Consider the following 25,911-nt stretch of genomic DNA (forward strand, 5'->3'; position numbering starts at 1 on the left):
GTGAGCACAAATGAATTCACAGTAACTTTTTGACATTGCACATTTTCTCAATCAATAGTCCTCTAATTCCTATGACTCACTGTGTAAGAGCATGAGGGCTTTTTAATATCACAAAGGGATCCTTGTGTTTTAAAAGGCTATAGATGTAAGAAGGAAAAAAAAAGGATAGCAAAAATTCCACATCCCATGCCAAAAAATATCTTTCTCTCAGCAAGTAAAATGACATCACTGCCTTTTAGCTCCCTTTCTATTGAAGAGCTCTTAATAAGCTTCCTGAGACTGCAAGGTCCTTAAGCAGAGGAGCTCATCCCCGTTTCATCTGCATTCCCCTTGCCTAGGACAGTGCGTGCTAGTTTAATGGGTATTCAAGACTTGGTTGTGGCATGAAGGAGAAAGAAGAGAAAGCAGAAAGAAAAGCAAAGGGAAGAAAGAGGAAGAAGGGGAAAGAGAGAAAAGAAGAAGGGTGAAGAACAGAAGGGGAAAAATGGGGGGGAGGCAGTTTTTATCTGGCTCTCGTCCCCCTTTTCATAGGTCAGAAGTACCGGATGGCAGAGAGACCAGAGCCAGGGATGAATGGGAGAGCATATGGGGATAGGGGAGTAGTTACATACAGATTCCAACTCAGGTAAGTATGTAGGGCAGACACTATTGACTTTTTGCCCCATTCTACAAATGATGCAGCTGAAGTCAAGTGAGAGGAATCAAGGTCATGAATTAAGGAAGCTGGGGAAGAAATCTGCATCTGTAAACTATTGGCTATTTGGGGCCACTGTTCATTATGATTGTACAATGATATCCACCCACACAGCCACCGAGGAACACACCCAGAGCTCAGTTATGCAAGCCTGCTTTACCTCTCTCCCAGAAGATAGAAACAGGGCGCGCAGAAATAGAGGAGCCACATGCATTACCGGTGGGAATGTAAATTTGTTGTACTTCTGAAAACTATCTACTGGGAGTATCTACGGAAGCAGAGTATATGTGCACTTATGACCCAGCAATTTCATTTCTACGTGTATTCCCAAACAGCTAAGTGCCTACGTGCACAAAAATGTGCAGAGATTTTCAAAGCAGACAAAAACAAAGACTACCATAGTGTCCATCAAAGCAGATGTACAACTAAACTGTAATACTATGGAATACTATGCAGTAATGAAAAATAATGAGCTGTAGTTAACTCATTAATATGGACTAATGCCACAAAAGATACACATGACATGAATACACGTTATATAATTCTACCATTTATTTGAAATTCAAGAAGCAAAAGCTGTCCATGATCACGGAGAACAGAGTGGTGTTACCTTTTGGGGGGATGTTGGCTGGGAGGGGCCATGAGAGAGCTTTCTGGGGTGCTGGCCATGTTCCAGATCTGGATCTGGGTGGTAATTACACAGTGGTATAAAAATGAATTGCACATTGAGCTTTGTGCCAGAGAGTGATTGTACATTACAGTTGATAGAAAGCAAAAATAGAATAAGAGTGGCACACTAAAGGTGAAGGTATTCTTGCATTTTGGGAGTCAAGAGGGGGCATAATAAGAAGAGTGAACAGAAACAATATTTCTATCCAGAAAAAGAAATACCTTTTCTAGAAATATGAACTGTTTACAAAGAAAATAAAAAGAGTCTTAAAGGATAAAAAGGTATGTACTATGTTAATTTCATCCAAATTGTTGGAATTATTTTAAAATAATTTTTAAAGAATACATTTTTTACTTTTGTAATTTAAGCCAGAGGTCAGCAATCTTTTTCTGTAAAGGGCCAATTGGTAAACTTTTGCAGCTTTATGGACCAGATGGTGACTGTCACAACTGCTCAACTCTGCTCCTGCCGCACAAAGGAAGCCACAGGCATGCGGAGTGCACGGATGATGCGTCTGTGTTCCAACAAAGCATCATTCACAAAGCTGGCAGTGGGCCACAGTTAGCAGATCATTATTTAAGTAATCAGTACAGGAAACAAAATTATTTTTTAAGAAAAACATATATGTGAATAAGAATAAACCCCAATTTACGATCTTCGCCATTGTTATCACCTATGGTACACACTGGGTAGTCTCATACCATTCAAGTTGGTGAGGTTGGTGTCATTAGAATCCCCAATTGAAAGAGGAGGAAACTGGCCATTAAAAAGGGTAACTTCCCCAAGGTCATGGAGCAAGTAAAAATCACTTCTTGCAACCCAAAGCCTTTGTTCTTAGCGACACCCCTCATGCTACATTTATGACTTTTTGTGTGTGAAATAATACAAGTCTTAACAAATGACTAAGAAATAGGAAATTCTCATTAAAATGCATATGTAAAATAGTTAAATGGTCAAAAACTAGATGAAAAGACGGCTCAGATCTCCCCCCTCCTGTCTTTCTCTAGAATTCAAAGGAATTCAAACGAAGGCAACCCTGAGGTAGCACATCATACCTTCTATAATAGCAAAAAGAACCACAATGCCCAGCGCTGCTACATTGTTCTGAACTTGGTACAGTGACTCATTATTAATAGTAAATTTATTTGGCAACAGCCTTTTGGGGCAGTAATATGACTAGAAATCAAGATTCCTAGGGATAGTTGTAGCCATTTGCCTTTCAAACTCCACATTTAAGAATTTGTTACACAGAGAATTAATAAAAAAAAACAGGTAGGAAGATGTTCCTTCCATCATCTATAATAATAAAAGCATAATATGCTAATTAGACCGGATGTCCTTCCAGGACGAAGCCTCTGCTGCAGCTGCAGGATCAGGGCAGCAGCCTCAGCTGCGATGGAGGGATCCAGGCAGCCGTGACCGCGAAGGCCTACACTTGCACAAATTTCATGCATCGGGCCTCTAGTTATCTATATGAGCAAAAAATGTTTAACATTAAGAAAATAAAGTAATGAAATATTATTTAATAATGAATATGATATTTTATGCAAAAATTAATTATGAGGACCAGATTATGTAACATGAAAAAAGGTTTAAAATATACTGGCAAGTGGAATAGTGGAATATAAAAGTGTACATAACCAATAATTATTTAAAGAAACATGTCTGCAAGTAGCAAGGACCAGAAGGTAATTATATATTGAAAACAATTATGTTGCGGTAGTGGATTGGGATGCTTTTCTATGTATATTATACTGCTTTGCCAAGTCAAAGTGTTTTTAAAAATGTAGACTGAGAGGGAGTTGGGGCCACTGTTTATTCATCCTGTCACTCCTACGTGAGGTCCTATGACATCAATGTTTGATTTACCAGCAAGTCCTTCGTTATGTTGTATTTCAACTTTAATGGTTCTCTTGACATTTGGTGTTCCTGATTTGAGCCATTCACTGATTGTCAGGAATAAGTTTGGCACTGCAGTCTTATTCCAATCCTGGTGTCAGATTGATAGTAAACACTGCAACTGCAGATCTCAAGGGACCTATTGGAAAATTCCCTGAGAACTTACACAGATAAATACCCTTGGCGCTTCAACTCAGAGGGGCAGTCAATGACTCTCTGGAATATTTATAGATTTTATCTGATTCTTAAGTAAGTACTGTTTCATTATTATTCCAACTATATCTCGAGTTAAAATTAAGAGGGAGATAAACAAGTCTAATTTTCATGGTACCATCTAAGTCACAGCCCAATGGCAAAGCAGGTAGGCCCTTCACTTCTACTTTATGCTTAAGATGGACACTTTCTTCTGTTGAAAAACTTCATTTCCAAATAAGTAGTTTGTTCTGAAATACTTTCTAGGTCATAGGAGGTGTCCACTGCTGGGGCATCAAAAGTGTCATTAATCACCACCACTTTGGGTTTATATCATCAAAGCTGCTATTTTGTGTATAAATGAGGTTCGGGTGCATGGAAAAAAATTAGACTCAGGCAACCCATCACCAGGAATGATCTCAAGCCACACCTCCCTGGTGGTTTCCAATGGGTCCACATTCACATGTGTACGGGATCAGGAGAGCCATCGGGTCCAATCTGGTTTCATGGTGAATTTAATCAATAAAAGCAGTGGGTCATTGTCTGCCCAAATGTGGGTCTTTCCGTCTTGCCTGCTGTATTTTTGACAGTTATTACATGAAAATGAAACCTTTGGAAGCAACAAACACTTTCATGTCTATGTTGTGTCTTTCTGAATGAGGAAGCTTGCCATTCAAGCCTATGTGACGACTTCCGCCATTCACACCCCACACCGTATCTCCTATGCTCCTTATTGTGGCCACTGTGCACACGGACACCTCCAAGTTCCACACCATTTGGTCTCAGGTTTTCACAATCGCCAAGGGCTCTGGATATGGAAACCCAGATAGGAGCCCAGAGAGAAGGAGGACGAATGAGACACAGGGCCAACACCCAGTTTCATGGACTTCAAACGGGTGAACTTTTGGCCAGGGGCATATGTACGCAGTACTTGCCGATCAGAGAAGAAGATGCTCCTAAATGCTAAACATTGTTAATCTAAAGAGTGGTTCTTAAATCTTTTTTAAAATATATATTTTTATTGATTTCAGAGAGGAAGAGAAAGGGAGAGAGCAATAGAAACATCAATGATGAGAGAGAATCATTGATTGGCTGTCTCCTGCACACCTTCTACTAGAGATTGAGCCCAAAACCTGGGCATGTGCCCTTGACCAGAATCAAACCCAGGACCTTTCAGTCCACAGGCTGATGCTCTATCCATTGAGCCAAATCAGCCAGGGCCTTAAATCTTATTGTGTATTAAAATACCCCTGAGTAGATGTAAAAATGCCCCATGGGGATAAAATGTCAGTTTCTGTGTTGTCCACAGGCTCCCTAACTGAGTCTGATGGACACAGAAGTGACACAAGCATCTTTATAGGTAAGGTTACTGTTAAGGGCAACAGGAGTCTTTAGTTATTTTTATATCCCGCCACCTTGAGCTTTGAAGCTTCTCAGTTATTCTCTGTTGAACACAGATCTACAGGGAGAAGGAACGAATGAGCAAATGGCTTTGTCAATGGCACCCGGTCTTTGCTAACTTGATTACACGTGATTTACAGATTAGCCTAGCTCAGCCCAAAATGTGATTTCTGCCTTTGAAGTCTCAATTTGATTAAAACATGTTTAGCAAGAAACCATAACTTTCTGAAATGCCAGGGATTATGCAGCTCCGAGGAGCTCTGTGGGAAGCAAGCAGTTTGGGCGACCAAGTCGGGTCTTTGTGAACCTGGAGAGGCTGCCTGTGCTGGGGCCGAGCCTCTGACTCCTCTTAATTACATTCTGTCCTTGTTTCATTCCTTCTCATCTCTTGCTTCTGGGCCCGGAGTTTTCCCCTAACTGCCAGGGTTGAATGATTTCAAAAATTAGGTTGAGCCTGTTCCCACGGTGCCGGGGCCCGGGGCATGGACAAGTCTCCTTCTCCGTGGAAAAATGGAACGAAGTGTAGGTCACTGTCTCTCCCACCCTCAACCTTTGTCACCAAGTCATTTTTCCCAGCATCCTCTGCAGGGGACAGATGCTGTTCCTTCAGGGAAGGAGAAGGACACGGAATCTGGATTCTGACTGGTGTGTGTTTCAATCACAGCTTTGCCCCTTTCCAGATGAGAAAGCCTGCCTTAGGGATGTCGATGAGGGTGACAGCAGAGAAAGAAGCAATATTACATAATGATTAAAGCAAGGCCCTGGGGCCCCCTTGCCTAGGTTCCAATAGCAGAGCTGCCATGTACGAGTAGCTCGACACCTTCCTTAACCTACCCGTGACTCAGTTTCCTCACCTGTACACAGGGACTAATAATCATAACTAATGCCATTTAATCATTTTGAAGACTGAATGCAATTAATAAATATAAGGATGGAGACGATTTTATGACCCTGGTTATCCCTCCGTAAGCGTACCTATTATTATAAATGTCTGTAAGGATAACAATGATAATGGTGGCTGTTGAAAGATTTCCACTTAGAGAATGGGAAACTGTTTCTTCCCCCCTAAGGCAGTTCTCAGAGTCTCAGAACTGCCTTTCCCCAAACCCCCATCCTTATTTTGGCATTTATCTCTTTAAATGGTTGCAATCAGGTGTTGCTGAGTCATCTGAGGACACAAGGACCTATGTCACGAAAACTGCTAGCCGGGGACGCCAGCGGGAGACCAATTAGACATCTCCGAGTCCGGAGTGAGGCAGCCAGTGGTCTGTGCCTTGCTGTACCTCGGAGCCGAGATGGGCCAGTAGACATTCTCAGATGTCTTCAGTTTCATCTGCAACATGGCTCAGTGCTCAGCTGAACAAATCCAGCGTGCCCTGCCGATCCCCAGGCTGAACACTGCTGGACTGGCCACCTACCACACCTCTCTGCTCTCTCTTCCCCACCCCTTCCTTTCTTTGTGTCTTCATCTCTCCTCTTCTTTTCCCCCTATTACTCTCCCTTTCCCTTTCTTTGCTTTCATCTATTCTTTTCCCCTTCATCATTTTCCTCTCCTCCAGTTTCCTTTCTTACCTTTTATTTCTTCCCCTCATGTATCTGTGTCGCTCTTGCCCTCCCTACCCTCCTTGCTCTCCATTCTTCCCTTAGGCACCTTAATCTTTTCCCTTCCTTGCAATTTTAAGTCTTTTCTGCCCTCTTGTCTTTCTCCAGGCAGTCTAAGACCAGGAGTTATCACACTTTTTCTAACAAGGGACAGATAGTAAATATTTCGGGATTTGCAGGTCATAGAGTTTTTGTTGCAACAACTCAACTCTGCCATTGAAAGCAGCCACAAACAACACCTGAATGAATGGATGTGGCTGTGTTTCAATAAAACGTTATTTTCAAGAATGGGCAGTGGCTGGATTTGGGCCATGCCCATAGTTTGGGCCATAGTATGCCACTCCCTATGGAGAATACTCTTCCTCTTGTTTACCAACTTGACCTCAAACCACAAACTCAGTAATAATTTATGATCCACTCCAGTGCTAAAACCCAGGAAATATGTCATCTTGCTGGTTATAGCCATCCCAGAGGATTTGTATTAAAAAGTATACGAAGAAAAAGAGGAATATTAATACTACTGCACACAAATTAGACAATGGAGGAATCTGCCTCTGTCTTACGATAATTACAGGCCTAGAGGATTGGGAAGACTAATTGGACAGTGACTTCCTCCCGTCTCTCTCCCTAGAGACAGATAGCTAATGTCCTTCCTAAAGAAAACTGCTACTGTGGTACATCTACACAATGGAATACTATGCTGCTGTAAAAAGGAAGGAACTCTTACTATTTGCAACAGCATGGATGGAACTGGAGAGCATTATGCTAAGTGAAATAAGCCAGTCAATGAAGGAAAAATACCACATGATCTCACTCATTCATGGATAATAGAGACCATTATAAACTTTTGAACAATAATAGATACAGAGGCAGAGCTGCCTCAAACAGATTGTCAAACTGCAGCGGGAAGGCCGGGGAGGGTTGGGGGGCAGGAGGGAAGGGGGTAAGAGATCAACCGAAGGACTTGTATGCATGCATATAAGCAAAACCAATGGACATAAGACACTGGGGGATAGGGGAGGCTAGGGGACTGTCAAGGGCGGGGGGGAAAAAAGGACACATATGTAATACCCTTTGTAATACTTTAAGCAATAAGAAAAAAAAATTCAAAAAAAAAATAAAACCATGAAGAAAAAAAAAAGAAAACAGCATCCTCTTCATCAGAAAATGTATTTAATTGAAGAAATAAGCCCTGCAAAAGCATATCTGTAATGTCACCAAATCTATTCATTTGTTCATTCAACTAATTTTATTTGAGCACCTACTGTGTGTCAGGCCCACTAGTGAGCCCTGAGGGGAGAAAGAGGCAACAAAAATGGACATGACAGGGTGTGCCCTCGAGGACTTACAATGCAGTGTACTGCAACCGGCCAGGGTCATGGACAGATCAGCAATGAGTAGGCACCTAATGCGTGTCAAGCACTGGGTTAGTTTCTTTATGTTTGTTCACACACTAATCTTTAAACGACTCTCATTTAAAGATGAGAAAACGGGAACTCAGAAATTAATGTGCCCAAAGTCACACAGCTAGGAACTTATAGAACCTTCTTGCTTACCCCTTCACTTGCTTTGCTAAATGCCACAAGAATGCTACAAGTATGGAGCTAAAGGGCATCTAGGTCAGAGCTGTGGGCTCTAAGGAAGTCTTTCTGGAGGCCCTGAAGGATGGGCCAAATGTCAAATCAAGAAGCACAGTTAGGAGAAGAGGGAAGGAATTCCACTGAGAAAGGAATTCCATTTCTTAAAGGTGGTAGAATTTCAGACATGGTAGAGAGTTCATGGGAAAATATTTAGGAGTGAGTGGGCCTTCGCCAATTTCCGTACCCACACTACCAGGCCATTCCTAAGCCAGCCCTAAGAAGACGGGCCATAGAGGTTGCTCACAAATGTGTCCATCCGGAGAACAGAGGCACCGGCGCTCATCGCCACCCACGCTGCGGGGCATCCAGCTCTCCCAACCCCAAGCTCAGACGGCAGCTCAGAGATATTAAGCTGGGAAGCTGGACAACGGCAGGGCTGAGACTATTAGCGACCCATCCAGTGGCTCAGAGCAATTTATGAGAATGCTAATTAGATACACAAAGAGCTCCTGTAATCACACAAACGCTCTGTACCCTGGCTGGCAGCATGGGTCCCAGCCATCAAAAGCCAATCCTGACCGCTTCAGTGGAAGAACAGCCGACAAAGACAGGAACTAGGCATGTTGACTGACTGACTCCCCGGAAGCAGGGAGTGGGCTTCTCCACGGGCTCCACTCCACCACTCCCCACTCCCAGATATGAGCATCTCTATCCTGGAGGGGTGCTTCCCAAAGCTCTGGATTTGTGGGCAGCCTGGCTCCTTACTAATACAAGAGCAGAGTGTGTGGTCCCTTCTAATTTGTTATCAATCTGGATGAGACTTTAAAATGACTGCTTACACACTTTCAGTACAAAAGGGATAAGGGGAATGGATAGGTACCCAATGTACCTATCCAACTGAAATCATAGATGTGGTGTATTTCAACTATCTCATATAGATCTATCTTATGTGTCCCAATAAGCTATACCTGGGGTCACTAGCTAGGTTTAAAACTGGGAGAGTCCCACAAAATGGGTTGTTGGTCACCTATTTAACACAATATATTAATACAAGAGGTGCATATGTCATATCTTTCACATGTTTCACATTTGATATCAGTCACATATACCTAAATATGGTCTAAGTACAATGGGATATACCATATAAAAAATTTATACAAATATATGGTGATCACTGGCAATTAGGAAAATGCAAATCAAAACTACAATGAGATATCACCTCAAATCAAAACTACAATGAGACATCACACCTATGAGAGTGGCCATTATCAACAAGACAAGCAATAACAAGTGATGGAGAGGTTGTGGGAGAAAGGGAACCCTCGTCCACTGCTGGTGGGAATGTGGACTGGTATAACCACCATGGAGAGCAGTCTGGCAATTCCTCCAAAAATTGAGAATAGAGCTACCATATGACCCAGCAATTCCTCCCCTTGGAATAGACCCAAAAACCTCAAAATACATGTATTTGCAAAGATATACGCACCCCTATGTTCACTGCAGCATTATTCATGGTGGACAAGATATGGAAACAATCAAACTGTCCTGAAATAGAGGACTGGATAAGATGTGATACATATACACAATGGAATACTACTCAGCCATAAGAAAGGATGAACTAGTACCATTTGAAACAACATGGATGGACCTATGCTAAGTGAAATAAGTCAATCAGAAAAAGCTAAGAACCATATGATTTTACTCATATGTGAGATATAAAACTGAAACTCATGAACACAAACATCAGTGTGGTAGTTGCCAGAGAGAAGGGATTCGGGGGGAGAATGGGGTCCTAATATATGGTGACAGGAGAAAATTTGACTTTGGGTGGTGGGCACATGGTGCAATGTACAGATCTTGTAACATAGAAACCCACACCTGAAACCCATATGTTCATGTTGATCAATGTCACCCCAATCAATTTAATAAAAAATATATATAGGGTGAATACATATATTTAATTTTATTTGTTCAATACATTCAGACTAGTAATGTCTCAGACACAGACTAGTCATTCAATTTTGAGTTTAAAAATAAACCTACGGCCCTAACTGGTTTGGCTCAGTGGATAGAGCATCGGCTGGCGGACTGAAAGGTCCCAGGTTCAATTCCCATCAAGGGCATGTACCTTGGTTGCTGGCACATCCCCAGTAGGAGGTGTGCAGGAGGCAGCTGATTGATGTTTCTCTCCCACTGATGTTCTAACTCTCTAACCCTCTCCCCTCCTCTCTGTAAAAAATCAATGAAATATATATTTTTTTTAGAATAAACCTATGCTATAAAAATTTAGCAAAGTACAAAATGGAAGATTAAGTGTTTGTCAGTGCTAAAGCACACTCTTGAAACTAAGGTGATCTGGCTACTCATGACCAAGATTTCTCCCAGCAGCCTGGTTTAATGGAAAGATGATCAGAACTGAAGTCACATGAACTTGGTGCAATTTTTATGACAATCTAGACAGAGGGTTGTCCATAGACCAGCAGCATCAGCATCACCTGGGAGCTTGTTAGAAATGCAGAACCCCAGGCTCTCCTCCCCAGACCCACTGAAATCATAATTGCCAGGTGGTTTCCATTCACGCTCAAGTTTGAGAAGCTCTGCTGTAGCTCACTTAACCTAACTGAGCCTCATTTTCCTGGTCTGTAAAACAGAGATAATAAGATCAACTCTAGAATGTTGTATGAAGAGTTACTAAAACTATTTGTGATGTACTTAGCATAGAGCTGGACCATTGAGTGGGAGCTCAAAAACAATCATTATCTTCCTTTTTCTCAGCATTACTTGCTTCTGAGCAATATTATTATACAGTCTGTTCTCAATATCTTTTTCCTGGCTCTATACATCAAAAGGGCTTTAACCCCTCTTATCTTCCTTCTTTCTGTCTCTTCAAATCCAAGAATAACATAAAAAATTTACAAAATCCATGAGATTGGTGGGAACTATGAGATCACCTGTTCAACACCACCGCCCCCAAAGAAGAAATGCCATTTTTAGGTCCCAGATTTACTCATTATCTACGTTCTCACTCAAGTGTTACCTTTTAGGTGCCAGAGAGATACCAGGCACTCAACAGATATTTGCTCAGTGCTGAATGAGCCAATTCTATTCTTTATCTAAATCTCATTACACTTATTTTTTGTATGACCTTTTCAGTCCTTTCATTATTCCATTAAAAAAACCTAGTTTATCTCATATCTCACCTTGACTACTTTCTAACCTACCCAAGACACCTAAGAATATATATATATTACTTCATATACATGAATTATTGTAAATATGTTCATATTTTGAGATTAGAATTTTAAGTTTATATATTACCCACCAACTAGACTATAAGTTTATAAGTTCCTGGGAGAAAAGAAAAAAAGACTGTGACATTCCCTTCTTGAAACATTTGTGCCTAGAAAGGTATACTTCCTTTTGTTTTTAGATCCTCATTCACCCAAGGATATGTCCATTAATTTTAAAGAGCAGAAAGGAAAGAGAGAAAAACATCAATTGTGCTGATGTTTCTCTCATACATGCCCCAATGGGGGACTGGACCCAAAACCTACGTATATGGCCTGACCAGGAATTGAACCCATGACCCTTCAGTGCACAAGACAACACTCCAACCAACTAAGCCACACCTGCCAGGTGGAAGGTATATTTCTCAGTAAATGATAGATAGTCATGATCAAAGCTGAAAAGAACCCATGATTGTTATTAGTAAACTACTGAGAGCAAAGATCCCCACAGTGCATTCCACTATTTCAGAAAAGACACAATGATCATACAAGAAAAAGGAAGGTAAGAACTTGTTGGGATCCTGTGTATCTCTTAAGGCAGACCAGTGGCCTTTTTCCTAGGGAAATGCTTGGTGGGCTTCATGTAAGAAGTCCCCCCAGTAACCTAACACTCCTTCAAAGGTTATATTTATACAGCTCATTAAGAAAAAATTTTTAAAACATTTTTGAAATTCATTACACTCGTAATTGTCTGCCAAAGCTACTCTATAACAAGAGATAAACACTCCCTTCTAGAGGATGAATAATAATTAGGTACTGCTAGGCGCTGCTCTTTACAGGTCTAACTTCAGAGCATAATTAATCCTGTTGAAGCTGCATACGATAAGTGAAATATTTATGCAGCTGTGTTAATTTATGTATTTACTCCTAGAGAGGCATTCAGAATTGGACACGTGGCTTTCCGGGAAGATTATGCTAAGACGCCCCCTGGAGCAACGTCATTTCTCTCCAATGTCTTTGCCTCCAGATGGTCTCTGAAGATGAAGCTGAGGAGACACATTTCCCAACCCCGACAGTCTGACCAGGAAAGCAATGAGCCAGAACATATTTATAAGAATCTAGACACTGCTAGTACAGGGAACATGCCTCTGGCCTATCTGAATGCCTTTACTTTTTATTTTTTATTTTCCAAAAAGAGGACATTTTCTGTTGTTTCCATGATACCAATTGGACCATATTCTCACCAATACAACACTGAATAAGGTGTGTTGAATATTGGAATTGCGGATGGACAGTGATGATGAGAAGGAGGAAGAGGAGGAGGAGGAGGATGGTAATGGTGGTAATAATGGTGTTAATGGTGGTTATGATGACGGTGATGATAATGGTGTTGGTGATGCTGATTATGATGGTGACGGTGATGGTGATGTTGATGGTGACAATGATGACAGTGGTGGTGTTGGTGATGATGATGGTGATGGTGATAATAATAGTGTTGGTGATGATGATGGTAACAGTTACCATTTATTAAACCATTTCTATATTCAGGTGCTGTGCTAGCTAAGTTCTTTACGTGCATTGTCTCATTTCATCCTCACACCAACCTTATCAGGTAAATACTTTTATACTCATTCACAGATAAGGCTAAGAAAATCACCTCTTTCGCAGAAGTATTTATAAATGGGACAAAAGATTTAGTTCAGTTATGCATTCAATAACTCCTTCCTAAAGGTGTCTACAAATCTTAAGTGTCTAATTAGCCAATTTTGAAAGCCATCTTAGAGAATTAAATGTATCAGGAGTCGTACATAATTGACCCCCTTCTGGATTAGGGGCCCTTGAGGAGAGGGTTTTCCCCTTACTAGGTAGGGGGCTCATAAGTCCTCTGAGCTTCAGTTTTTCCTCTGTGAAATGGGTAAAAGCAATATTTCACTTCATAAGGTTGTTATCAATATTAAATTAAAGAACACATGTAATGCATCCCGTATGATAATTGACATATCTTAGTCCCTAAATATGTTGCTGTTTCATAGCAGATTCTGATGAGTGACAGCAATGGTGGGTAGGAGCAGAGTTAGAACTCATTATTTGACAGCTACCCTCCATATTTAAAAGTTTCCTGTCAAATGAAACACATCCCAACACTAATCATTCATCCATGTGCGTATTTATTCATGAAATCCTTCATTGGCCAGTTATCTGTCATGTTCAGAATTTTGTGTGCTTACTGTTATAAATAATACTCTTGTTTGTTGAGTAGTTCACTCCATGTAAGGTTGCTTAGGCAACCACAGCGGTAGAAGGAACCATCAGTCCTAATCTTTCATCCCTGTTTGTGTCTATATACCTTGTCCTATAACATCAAACTCCTCTCATAAAAGGTAGAGCATGCCTCCAATCCTTTGACCTTGGGCTTGGCCAGAAGTTGGTTAGTAGATATGAATGTGACAAGGCAGCCAGCTGAAATGTGCATGTGCAGTTTAGGTGTTCCTTTCTGTGCCTGACACAGCCAACACAAGAGCTTCTCCTAGGTGGCTGCTGACCTTTCAACCTGAGCCCCAGAATAGACACACGTGGAACACAGACCACACAGCTGACCAGGGACTTGCGGAGAGAGTACAGTCACCGGAGCCATCACAGCCTGCGGTGAGGCTCCTCCACTCCACCTGCACTCCCATGAGCACAATGAATGTGTATGCCTCTCGCAGCGGTTCTCAACCTGTGGGTCGCGACCCCTGAAAATACATCCTGCATATCAGATATTTACATTACGATTCATAACAGTAGCAAAATTACAGTTATGAAGTAGCAACGAAAATAATTTTATGGTTGGGGGTCACCACAACATGAGAAACTGTATTAAAGGGTCACGGCATTAGAAAGGTTGAGAACCGCTGGTAGGTTTCACAGCCGTAGCTGGCCCACACAGCCCAAAGCACTGTTACACAGCGGAGAACGTGGCTCACGATCTGAGGAAGGCACAAATGCTCCATAGGGAAGTAAGAGAATCAGATGTCTATTTAGGAGTTAAATATAAAACATATTTAGATTTCTTGATGGCACTGTGAGAATCGGGGTTCAATTCTGAAAGAAGAAAGGAGCTGCAAGGGATGATGTACTTGGTTCCAATTCACACCAACCCTATGCACTAACCTCTGCCCATTTCAATGTATTGGCCACAGGAGTCACCAGATTTTCCTGTCCCAGCTCTAGGCAGGCACAGCATATTCCGTAACCAGTCTGACCAGAGCCTCCCCTCGTTCTTGAATACAGCTGCTGCCCTGTGTCCTGTGTGTCTGTACCCTACTCACACTCACTCGTGTTTTCACTGTTAATCTGCCATCTCTGCTGGCTTTGTCTTTCCTATCTCAGTGCTGGCAGTTGAGAGGGGAACCAGCCTGCCATCTGAGCCACGGCAGAACTGTAAAAATGATGTCATGGCAAAGGTTATGGTGAGATCACCGACTAGGAAACAGAGGACAGACAGAAGGGAATGCTGCTAGAAAGAGTTGACCCAATTAGCTTCCATGAATGCCATAATCCCTAAGAGGGTGGAAACTTTTCTTTTTTTGCATGATAGAAAGTCAAGAAGTGAACTGTAATGAAAGCCCACGAGATTTCTGCTCACGATTCCTTTTCTAGAAATTGCTTCTGTTTCATTCCTTCCTTGGATAATAGCAAGAGCTGTTGTGTTGGTACAACATAACCCTGCCCTTTTTTTTTTCAGTCCTGATGGGCCCTTGACCCCAAATGCTCCAGGAATCCTTCCTCTGGGACTTGGAATTGAGAATTGAGAGGCTCGAGATTGGGACGTATTATGAGCTGGTTATATAATGTCACTGCTCCAGGGCAGACTTTCTCAGCTCCAGTCCTACTAACATCTGGGCTCAGATAATTCTGTGTTCTGAGATATGGGGGTGGGGATGTCTTGAGCATGGTAAGATGTTTGCCAGCATCCCTCATCCCTGACTTCTACCCTCTAGATGCCAGTGGCAAACAGGCTCCAGAGTCATGACAATCAAAAATGTCTCCAGACATAGCCAAGTGCTCCTGGGGGGTCAAAGTTGTCCCCCCTCTTGAAAACCACTGCTGGAGAGAGAAAGAGAAAGAGAGAGAGAGAGAGAGAGAGAGAGAGAGAGAGAGAGAGAGAGAGAACTTGTGAATTTGTGCCGTTGAGTCCCCAGGACTGCCCCAGTTGCTGTTCTTCCTCTAAATCTATGTGCTCAACTCTTTTCTAAATTCACTGAGATGGATACTTCTGCATCCCCCAAATAAATGTCTTTTAAAACCATGGCTATCTATAATTGGTTTCCATTATAAGCAACCCAAAGAACAGTGGTATCATGTGATAACCATTCAATAAATAATTTTAGTGTGCAAGTTCATCACATAAAAATCCATTGGAAAGCCAGTAAAGGGGGGGGAGGGGAACCAAAGTGCAAGGGCCTCAAGTCCCCCAAAGTAGGGGGTCACCCACAGTCTTACCATCACCCACAAACTGGAGCAGGGCCAGGTCTATCTGCCTCTTCCAAGGTGAGCCCTTCTGGAGGGCAATTCCATAACCAGTGGTAGCAAAGATGTACCCACTCCCGATGGTCACCAGCTTGCAGCCTTCATCCCGCCCAGCCTTGTAATTCAAGACCGCCGCATCGTAGATGAAAGCGTCCAGTTTCCTGCAATGACAAGAAACCAGGGAGTCATGGGAATGGCGGGGTACCATCTCAGGGCCCAGCTCCCAGCCCACTCCAGCATCACACACTTTCTTTCCCATGGGAGACGATAGCTCAGGGCCGCTCCATCCTCTCATCATAAAAGGATCTATTTTTAATGAAGAGATAAAAGCCAGAACTTTTTCTCCAAGTTACAAGAGGCAGCTAAATAAAGACGTGAAGAATCCTTATGCCCAAGTGAGTAAACAGTTGAGTTTGCTGGTTTAAGTGTTGCCCTTAGTACTCCCAACAGCGGAGGACAGCGGCCTATTTAGAAAGGCTGCGTCAGAATGAAGTAAACTATTAAGGGGCAGGACGATTCGGGAGTAGCAGGCAGGCAGGCAAGGGACTCAGTAAGAATAAGGTCTCTTCCTCCCAAAAGAAACATGCTTACTGTGTATTCATATTACAAAAATATGATGTAATAATATTTAGAAACCCAAATAATGTAGAAAATACTAACAATACAAGCACAATTAAAATTGCCCATAATTCCATAACTCAGAAGCAATCGTATTGATGAACAACCTTCCAAATTAAAAAAAAAAATTTTTTTGATTGAAAGAGAGAAAGAAAGAGAGGAAGAAAGAGAGGGAAAGAGAAACACTGATTTTTTGTTCCACTTATTTATGCATTTATTGGTTGATTCTTGTATATGCCCTGAATGGGGATCGAACCCACCTTGGTGTATTGGGACAATGCTCTAACCAACTGAGCTACCTGGCCCAGGCCCAATCTTCCAAACTTTTTGTGCATGTGCACACACATGCACAGAGGCACACACATGCACAGAGTCACACACATACACACATCTTTTTTAAAACAGGGTTGGTAACTTTTCTGAAAAGACAAGATAATAACTAGTTTAGGCTTTGTGGGCCATAGGGTCTCTGTTGCAACGACTCAACTCTGCCGTTGTGACATGTTATGGGCCGAGTTGTGTCCCCCTCCCCCCAAATTCATATGTTGAAGTCCTAACCCCCAGCACCTCACAATATGATCTTACTTGGAGATGGGGTCATTGCAGATGTTATTGTTAAGATGAGGTCATCCTGGAATAGGGAGGGCCCCTCCTCTATTATGACTGGTGCCCTCGTGGAAGGGGAGGTGTGGGCACAGACGCACAGGGAGACGCCCTGGGGAGGTGGGAGTGATGCTGCCACAGGGCCAGGAACCACCAGAGGCTGGGGGAGAGGCGGAGCAGCTCCTTCCCCGATGCCCTCAGAGAAGGCACGGCCCTGTCAACACCTTGACCTCGGACTTCCAGGCTCCAGGACTAGGAGACAAATAACCATGTTGTTTAACCCTCACCGTTTGTGGGATGTGTTATGGCAGCACTAGGAACTACGCGCAGCGTGGAAGCAGCCACAGATAATATATAAACGAATGGACTCAGCTCTGTTCCAGTAAAACAAGAGATTGGCCCATGGGCCATTGTTTGTCAACCCTTGTTTTAACCCCTCCCCCCCCCGCCCCAAATAGAATTTTACCAGGCAAACTATTTCACAAATTGTGTTCTCTTTTCATTTCACACCACACACAGTGAACATGTTTCATGTCAACAAATGTAGCACTTTCCTGGGATACATTTATTGTTATGGAGGTATGATGTATATAAAATAAAGTGCTAGATAAAAATTGACATATGCACTCATACTTGAAATCATCATGCAGATCAAGGTATAGGACATTTTCATCATCTCAGAAGTCCTCTATGCCCCTCCCAGTCATGTCCCCTCCAAAAGGCTAGCGCCATAATTCCCCTCCATGGCATGGCTGTAACTCATTCATTCCCTAGGTCTCTATTAGCTGGTGTGCATATTGTTTCCAAATTTTTAAGTTATTTAACGAGGCAGGAATGACCACCATTGAACATGGAGATGGATACTTAATTCTAAAGTAGGTAGGAAAATGAAATTGGAGATAACTCCCCTTCTTTGGCAACTTTTCAACATCACTGCCTTTCTTTCTTTAACAAGAAAACATAAAACAGTGAAGCAAAGAAAAATAAAAGTGGCAGGGAGAGGACGTAAAATGTTGCCTCCTTTCAGAGACAGCTGCTGAAGGATGCCCTATGGGAATGAAAGTATTTGGAAGGTTTATGGCTGCGTTCTTCGTTTTAATTTTTTGTTTCTGTAATGGTGAGAGTTGGAGTGAGCCTACAAGGCTTATCTCACCAACAGAAAGACCCTGAAGCTTGTATCCAAAGCTGCAGGATTGGAGACGTGGTTTTATACTCTGAGCGCATTAAAAGGGGATCAGAGCATCCAAGCAGAAGAGGAAGAAAGCTGGGCTTTGTCAATGGTGATGGTGATCCGGAGCTGACAACCCCCGAGGAAGCAGCCTCTCTGGAGAGCCGGCAAACTGAGACCCGGGGAAACAGGGGCTGGGGAGATTGCAAAGGTCGGTTTGTATGTGGTGGCTGTAGGGGTGTGAGGGGAGCAGTGGACGAGCAGGTAGAAGAGATCTGGGTTCTAGTCCAGCTTTGGCTGATGGCGCGTCCTCAGGAAAGTCACTTTCTTCTTTTGTGTGGCTGGTGGTCCTGCTGAGATGCCCATCGGCTCTGGGATTCTATCATTTCACAAGCCAGCAGTCACCTTCTGTCACTCTTCATAGGGCGGTTGAGACTGGATAACGTGTGTTTCCTGAAGACGTCAGTCATGGACGGCATTTGTCCTCTTGATGGAGAGGGTGCTTGCAACGCCCATACTTCACATATCAAGGTTTCCATGGAGATGCTGAGAACCTGGGTTTTAATAAGACATTCCAAGCCTCACCCAAATCTTTACTCTCAGTTCCTCCAAAAATAAACAGAAGCACACACCTATGCGTGCACAGGGGCATTCAAGTGTCAAGGCCATAAGCTGGTATTCATGGGGTGAAAGTTTTCCCCCTCCTATTAGCCCACCACACGCTGATGCATTTCTGGGGTGGAAATCTAAAACTGTACCCATCAACGAGACGTGTCCAACGGTGGTTTAAACCGTTAAGCACAGATTTCAGCAAATCAATACTGTATTTCATGACAAATCTTTTTCTTCAACTGAAAGAAACATATTCCCATTGTCAGAAAAGAAGTTAAAAATCGCTGACATCCTCAAGAGTGGGCTTTGTGGTCAAAGTCTTTGCGCACGGAGTGGACAGTATCTGACCTTTGTGGGCTGCTGGGAATAAGTGGTCATATAAATAAAGTGTGTGTGCAGTAACCGGCACATAGCAAATGCTCAGGACACACAGGTGCATCCAATCAAATTCAGATTTTACAAAGGCGCTCACAAGTTTTATGCTCTCTATGTGACAAATCCAGTCCTAAATATTTTATATCTCATTTACTCCTTCTCACTATGCACAGGTTTACGTCTATTGCCATCCCCACTGTGAGATGAGAAACTGAGTCATGGAGAAGTGACTCTTCACCACTGCCCAGCTTAGAAGTGTCAGAACAGCCTTTGGATTTACACAGTCTGATACCCAAGGCCACAGAATAATCACCATGACCACGTGATCCATATGACTTGTGACATTAACTAGGGCAGCTCTGTCTACTGCTTATGAAACTCAGACTGGGGGCTACAGCTACACATCAAGCCCAAGGATATGAAAAAGGAAGCCAGGATGAGATTAGAATAGAGTTTGAAAAGATTTGGTGGGTTGTTCGGCTTCATTGTGTCTCTTTCCCAGCACATGCGTAGTTGTGGATGGTCTGGAGTTATCCCCACAGAAGACGTGTCTGGCCCATTTGTTCGGGAGACGTTTAGGCGTGGATGGCCAAGGCTTCATGTTGAAGGTAAAGGTAAGGAAGAGGAAAAGGCTGCCTGAAATTGAAGCCAAATTTAGACCAGAAGCACCTGGGCGCTGGAGTTGGGATGCTGAGATGGCGATACATTAGGCTGCCATGTGGCTACTGGCAGCTCTGGGTTTGAAGCATCACAGAGATGAAAGGTTGGCGTGAAAGAGGCCTCAGAACCCAGAGTAGTCAGCTGGATGCTTGAGGACTCACAGGTGAGGAGCCCAGTGTGCTTCTCTGTTCCGAGTTTTCTCTTCCTGCTTTTCAAGAGGAAATCGCCTTTGTCCCCACCTTCCCAGCTCTTGCTGAGGTCACATAGCTGCCACCGGCTAAGTGCTTCTCCCACTGGGCGGAGGAGGCTCAAAGATCAGGACAGGGCCCCTAGCCAGCCAACTCCATCCAGCCAACTCTACTCCCTACAGAGGGCTGATCATTTCTTCAAACATTGGTGACAAATGAAACGACACCTGGGCTCCCCAGCACGAGGGCTGAAACAGAAGCGAATGAGTGCCATGCTGGTGTCGTGACATGCCCACCTCCCTGCCAGGCCTGATAGAGGCTGTGTGGGTGCTGTCACCCTCGCCTGTCACCGGCAGTCCTCAAGGGAAGCAAATGATTAACAATGACAGTGATTCAGAATGAGAGGGGGAAATAAAGCCTCCCTTCTGCAAATTTGCAAAGAACAAAGTAAGGACGACTGTCACATGTGCCCCTGCGACTTTAACCCAGCAGCTTCCTGCCAGGTTTTTCGACGGCTTTGGAGAGATGCTACAGCTCGCTGGAGCTTGTAGACAGGACCCTGCTACCTCAGTCAGCCTTTCTTGTACCTGCACGATGGCCTGAAAGTTCACTCCAGACCCAAGACTGTTTGTGGGCAAATCTGATTCCCCCAACACAAAGGGAGACCATGGCCCTTTTGAGAATGAGAGCTTGCCTTGTCATGTGACTTGACATTTCCTAATCAAAAGTTTCCGGTTTTAGCTCTTCATCTCCTCATGCATGTTTTCAGATGCTCTCGGGGGGGTCATATTTAGCATATTTAAAGGCTAATTATATAGCTAAAGCTAATTATCCATTCATTAACATTCAAGAAGCCTTGAACAAGACATTGACTTGTTCTGATGAATTAATGAAATCTGTGTGTGTGTGTGTGTGTGTGTGTGTGTGTGTGTGCTGGAGGTCTCAAGTATTACTGAAAGTTAAACATCTCTTTGATGATAACTGCATGTATTTTTTTAGGTCACCTCGAGCCCTTTCAGGAAGGAAACTCATCACCCAGCCATTTAGGCCAGTCATGTCTGGGCAAGTGTGGAACATGGATAGGGTTCAGATCCACCTCTGCCAGCTGTATGGGACCGCTTGGAGCTTCTTATCTGCAAGATGGGGAATAACAGCTCTCCCCCAGGGCTGGCTGTTGGATGGATGAAACAGAAATGAAGGTGTTCTGGAAACTACAGATCCTAATGCACAACCAGGAGCTGTAGTGGCAGTAATGGCTGCTTTGGGCAGGAAGCAATGGGGATGCAGACCCTCTTCAAGCACCCACACACGGTGCTACTCATGGGTGAAGGGTACTCGTGGGTCCAAGAATTGGTATACTGAGGCATGACTACTTTTGCAAGTACCTGCTCAGGCAAGAGCCACTCAACATGCACAGAAACTATACTGCCATCAGCAAAGGATGGTCTAAAACTGGCTTTAGGGAAGTGGCTTAGAATCAATCACATTTTGACTTTAAGTTTGTGAACACAAAATTTAATGCATTTTCAATAAAGAAGCATTTTTCAGAGCAAACTCCATTAAGCTAATTTAATTCCTAGATTGATGTCTTGCATAGCATAGTTAAATTGTTTCCATTTTTTTTGTAAACTATTTTCACTGTGATCAATTCTTTGCTGTTTAAATTTTATAAGGCTTTGATTCATTGATCAGCATTCGAACCATAACAAATTTTACTGATTTATAACTTCTGCTCTTCTGACGTTTCTTTTGTGGTTATTATTTCCACAAGTCCAGTGCATCTGGGTCAAATGGTGCAGAGATCCAAAACTGGCCAAGAAGACTGGAGTCATCTATGGATTCTTAGTCAATTACAAATTTCACCCTGTGTGCTTTCAGCTGTTGTGAGTTTAATTTGTGTTAATTATTTCTACCAGTAATAGTCACTGTGAATTGGATTTTAAAAAGACTGATGGCTAATATTTACTTTTTGACTGAGACAATGCCTAGCAATTTTGTAAACAGAGACAGAGAGAGGCAGAGATAGAGGGAGGAAGCAAGGGAGGGAGAGGGAGAGGGTGGGAATGATACAGATGGAGGTAAGCACCCAGTAAAACAAAGACAGGGAGAGAGAAAGAGAGATCGAAGGGAAAGAACAAGGAAGAGAGTGAGGAAAATACATAGTACGACTCAGAGAGGGAGAGAATAGGAGGGAGATGGACTGATGGGGATAGAATAAGAGACAAAGAGGGAGGGAAGGATGGAGCCACACAGGGTGAGGAGACAGAGAGGGAGAGGGAGAGAGGAGAAAGGAGAAAGGAGAGAGAGAGAGAGAGAGAGAGAGAGAGAGAGAGAGAGAGAGAGAGAGAGAGAAAACACACACTTGACCTATTGACTAAGGAGCTCAAAAATAAGAAAGAGTTAAAATGATAAGCCAATCTCCTGCTTTGTTTCTGTTAGATTTCACATTAGACCCACACTAACTATGTCCAAGGAGTTGGTAGAGTATGTAATCTAGTCTTTTTAATTTTGGGGAAGCCTTGCTAAAGGGCTTTCCAAATCCGAGGGCAAGTCCTCGGCTGGCATGTAGAGTCAGAGGAACAACACACAGGAAGGTGGGCAAGTCTGTGTACTTCTCTAAGCCTTGAATTCCCCATCTGACCAGAAGGAAAACAATCTCTCCCACATGATTGTACACCGGTTAAAGGGATTTGCCATGAATCTGCCACACATTTGCTATGAATATGCTGGGTGAATTATAAAGCACTATGCAAATGCTATGCTCTGCTCATGCTACAACTCGTGTTCTGTCTGACACAGAAAAAGTATTGATTCCTCCTGGAATGTAAACATTTTATAGAGCTCCTTAGAATATATTCCTCAAGAGTTGGGATCAGAGCTGACCATTTACTGCAAATCCCAAGGTGCACAGTAGACAATAAAGAATCCTAAAACTGTTTTCTTTGTTCAGACTTTTCTTAAATGTTTACCATGGGCCAGACAGTGCGCTCTTTGCTTGCATAACGCACCTAATCCATACAACGGACTCCTAACGTGGAGGAACCAAAATTAGCGCCATTTTATAAAAGGGAAATGGGGTTTAAGAGGTTCATTTGTCCAAGGTCCCAAAACTGGTCATTAGCAGGGAGAGAATTCGAATTTTGAGCATTATACTGGTAGCGGTAAGTGATGCTGCAGAGCTTGTCGTACACGAGGGCTACTAGACAGGGACCAGAAAACATGAAAATGAAAGAGATAATGGAAAAAGAATCAATATTTGATAAAAACCTTATGTGTCAGACACAGTGCTGGGGACTTTCCCTCAGTCAATTCATCCAATTGTCAAATGAATTCCAGAAGCCAGGCTCAGGGAGGTTACTGCTCTGCCAAAGGTCACACAGCTGGTAATTATCAGAGTCAGGGTAGGAAGCTAGGTATTTCTCGCTCCAAAGTCTGTGTTCTGCACGAGGAGGCCACTCAGAAAACAAGGCAATCAATCAATCAATTGGCAGAACAGAACTACAATTTTCAAGACAGTTTGAATATTCTGGCCCAGAAATTCTACTTCTTGTGGTCATTCCTAGAGGACTATGTGTGGAAGTGTACAAAGGACTCATCCAGGTTTTTAACACAGACACCTGACTAATATCCCCCAGAGGGAAATGGTTAAGTAAACTGTGGTGCATGCATTCCGTGGAATTGTTTCCAGCAGTCAGAGAGAAGGAAGGCAAAGACACCTACAGATATGGAGAGCTCTTCAGAACATATGATTAATTGGAAACCAAAATGCAACATATTGCAAGTTTGATAGCATCCCATAGAATGAAGTTTTATAAGTATGCGTAGACATGTGAATATATGCCAATATGTAACAAAGGTCTAGGACAGTGATGGCGAACCTATGACACGTGTGTCAGAGGTGACACGCGAACTCATTTTTTTGGTTGATTTTTCTTTGTTAAATGGCATTTAAATATATAAAATAAATATCAAAAATATAAGTCTTTGTTTTACTATGGTTGCAAAGATCAAAAAATTTCTATATGTGACACGGCACCAGAGTTAAGTTAGGGTTTTTCAAAATGCTGACACGCCGAGCTCAAATGGTTCGCCATCACTGGTCTAGGAGAAAGGACATGAAAGCAGAGAGTAGTGCTTACCTGGTGGTGGGGGTGGTTTGGGATTGGGACATGTCCAGGAGATGCTTATATTTGTATTTTTCATTTTTTACATGAGAATATATTTTTAATGGGAAGCAATACAGCACAGTGGTTAAGGGCGCAGATGCTAGAGCCAGTTCAAATCCCAGCTCTGAAGCTAACCAGCACTTGCCTGGACAAGTGACTTACCTCCTCTGCATGACAGATTAGATATGTATTTCAGAGAGGAAGGGAGAGGGAGAGAGAGGTAGAAACATCAATGATGCAAGAATCATTGTTTGGCTGCCTCCTGCATGCCTCCTACTGGAGATCAAGCCCGCAACCCGGGCATGTGCCCTTGACCAGAATCGAACCCGGGACCCTTTAGTCAGCAGGCTGACGTTCTATCCACTGAGCAAAACCAGCTGGGCTGTGTGACAGTTTCTGTTAGATTTCACCTTAGACCCAAATCACCATGTCCAAGGAGTTGACAGATCATGTAATTTTTCAGATGAGGGAACTGAGGCCCAGAGATGTGCCTAATGGAGATGTTGGGCCTCCCATCCTCAGGGGTCCGCTGTGAAAATTGAATGAGAAATAGATAAAGTGCTTATAACAGCGCCTGACACAGAGTGAGGATCACCAAACAACTGAGATGAAGAGGCTGGGATGGAGAAGGCACAGAAAACCAGCCAGCACAGTGGTCACATCCCTCGATGGTGAGGGGTTCATGCGCAAGAGCTGTATTGCATATGTGTGCACTGAGCAGCCAGTGTGTATGGCGTCACTCCCAGCAGCACCTGTTCTGTGAATCCTGAACACTGAGGCCTCGCCCCACCCAGACATCAGAGGAGAGCCTTCTCTGCCTGTGCTGAGGTCGGACACCTGTCAGAGATGGTGCTGGGAAAACCACACTGTAACCTAGGTGACTGTTGAGGTTGAAGGTCCCCTGCAAAATTCACGTCCACCTGAGAGCTCAGAATGTGACCTTATTCAGAAATTGGGTCTTTGCAGATGTCATTAGTTAAGGATCTTGAAATGAAATCATTTAGGAGGGTCCTCGATCCAATGACTTAGAAGAATCGTTTACAAGAAGAAGAGACACCCAGGACAGAAGGCCATATAGAGACAAATGCCGAGGCCAGAGGGATGCGGCCACAAGCCAAGGGAAGCTGGGAGCCCCCAGAAGCTGGACCAGGCAAGGAAGGATCCTCCCCTAGAGCCTTCAGAGGGAGCATGGCCCCGCGACACGTTGAGTGTGGGCTTCTGGGAGAACTGTGAGAGAATACATTTCTATTGCTTTAAACCCCCAAGTTTGTGGGAACTTGTTATGGCAGCTTCAGGAAACAACTGCATGGGGGTCACCAGAAGGGGCGGGACCTGAGTTTCTATCACTTCTCCACGTGCATCTCTCTCTATAGAAGGAGACTGGAGTTGCCAGGGCAAGCACAGCTATTCAGGGTTGGCCCTGGGCACCTATTAGGGGCTGTAAACTGGGTCTCCCAACCCGTGCTGTGGCCTTGCACAGCCTCAGCTAGCCCAGCCCCAGGAAAACTCACTCCTCTGCCTGCTGCCAGATCAAGACATGGCAAGAGAACACAGGCGGAGGCTGTAGCCCCTGGACCATTTCAGCACCGGGTCTGTGGGAGCCTGTTTGCAATTTCCACAATAAAGAAAGGCAGCACAGCACTGAGATTTTCCGAATCTGAGATGCGGGTGGGCAAAAGCAGCCACGTCCCTGGTCCTAGTTCTGCCACTTCCTAACGAAAGTGCCTCACCCTCCCCTTCCAGG

At 43.4% G+C, this 25,911-nt stretch overlaps 1 protein-coding gene across 1 annotated transcript in view; it reads right to left on the bottom strand.

Annotated features, from left to right (window-relative positions):
- GRIN2A (glutamate ionotropic receptor NMDA type subunit 2A) overlaps positions 1-25,911 on the bottom strand; it is a 72,652-nt gene that overhangs the window by 21,008 nt on the left and 25,733 nt on the right. Inside the window, exon 5 of the mRNA XM_059691954.1 lies at positions 15,751-15,938. Coding sequence (XP_059547937.1) covers positions 15,751-15,938 — 188 coding nt within the window. The remainder of the gene's footprint in view (positions 1-15,750; positions 15,939-25,911) is intronic.

This window comes from Myotis daubentonii, chromosome 4 (genome assembly GCF_963259705.1).
Source record: "Myotis daubentonii chromosome 4, mMyoDau2.1, whole genome shotgun sequence".
In the NCBI taxonomy this organism is placed as follows: domain Eukaryota; kingdom Metazoa; phylum Chordata; class Mammalia; order Chiroptera; family Vespertilionidae; genus Myotis; species Myotis daubentonii.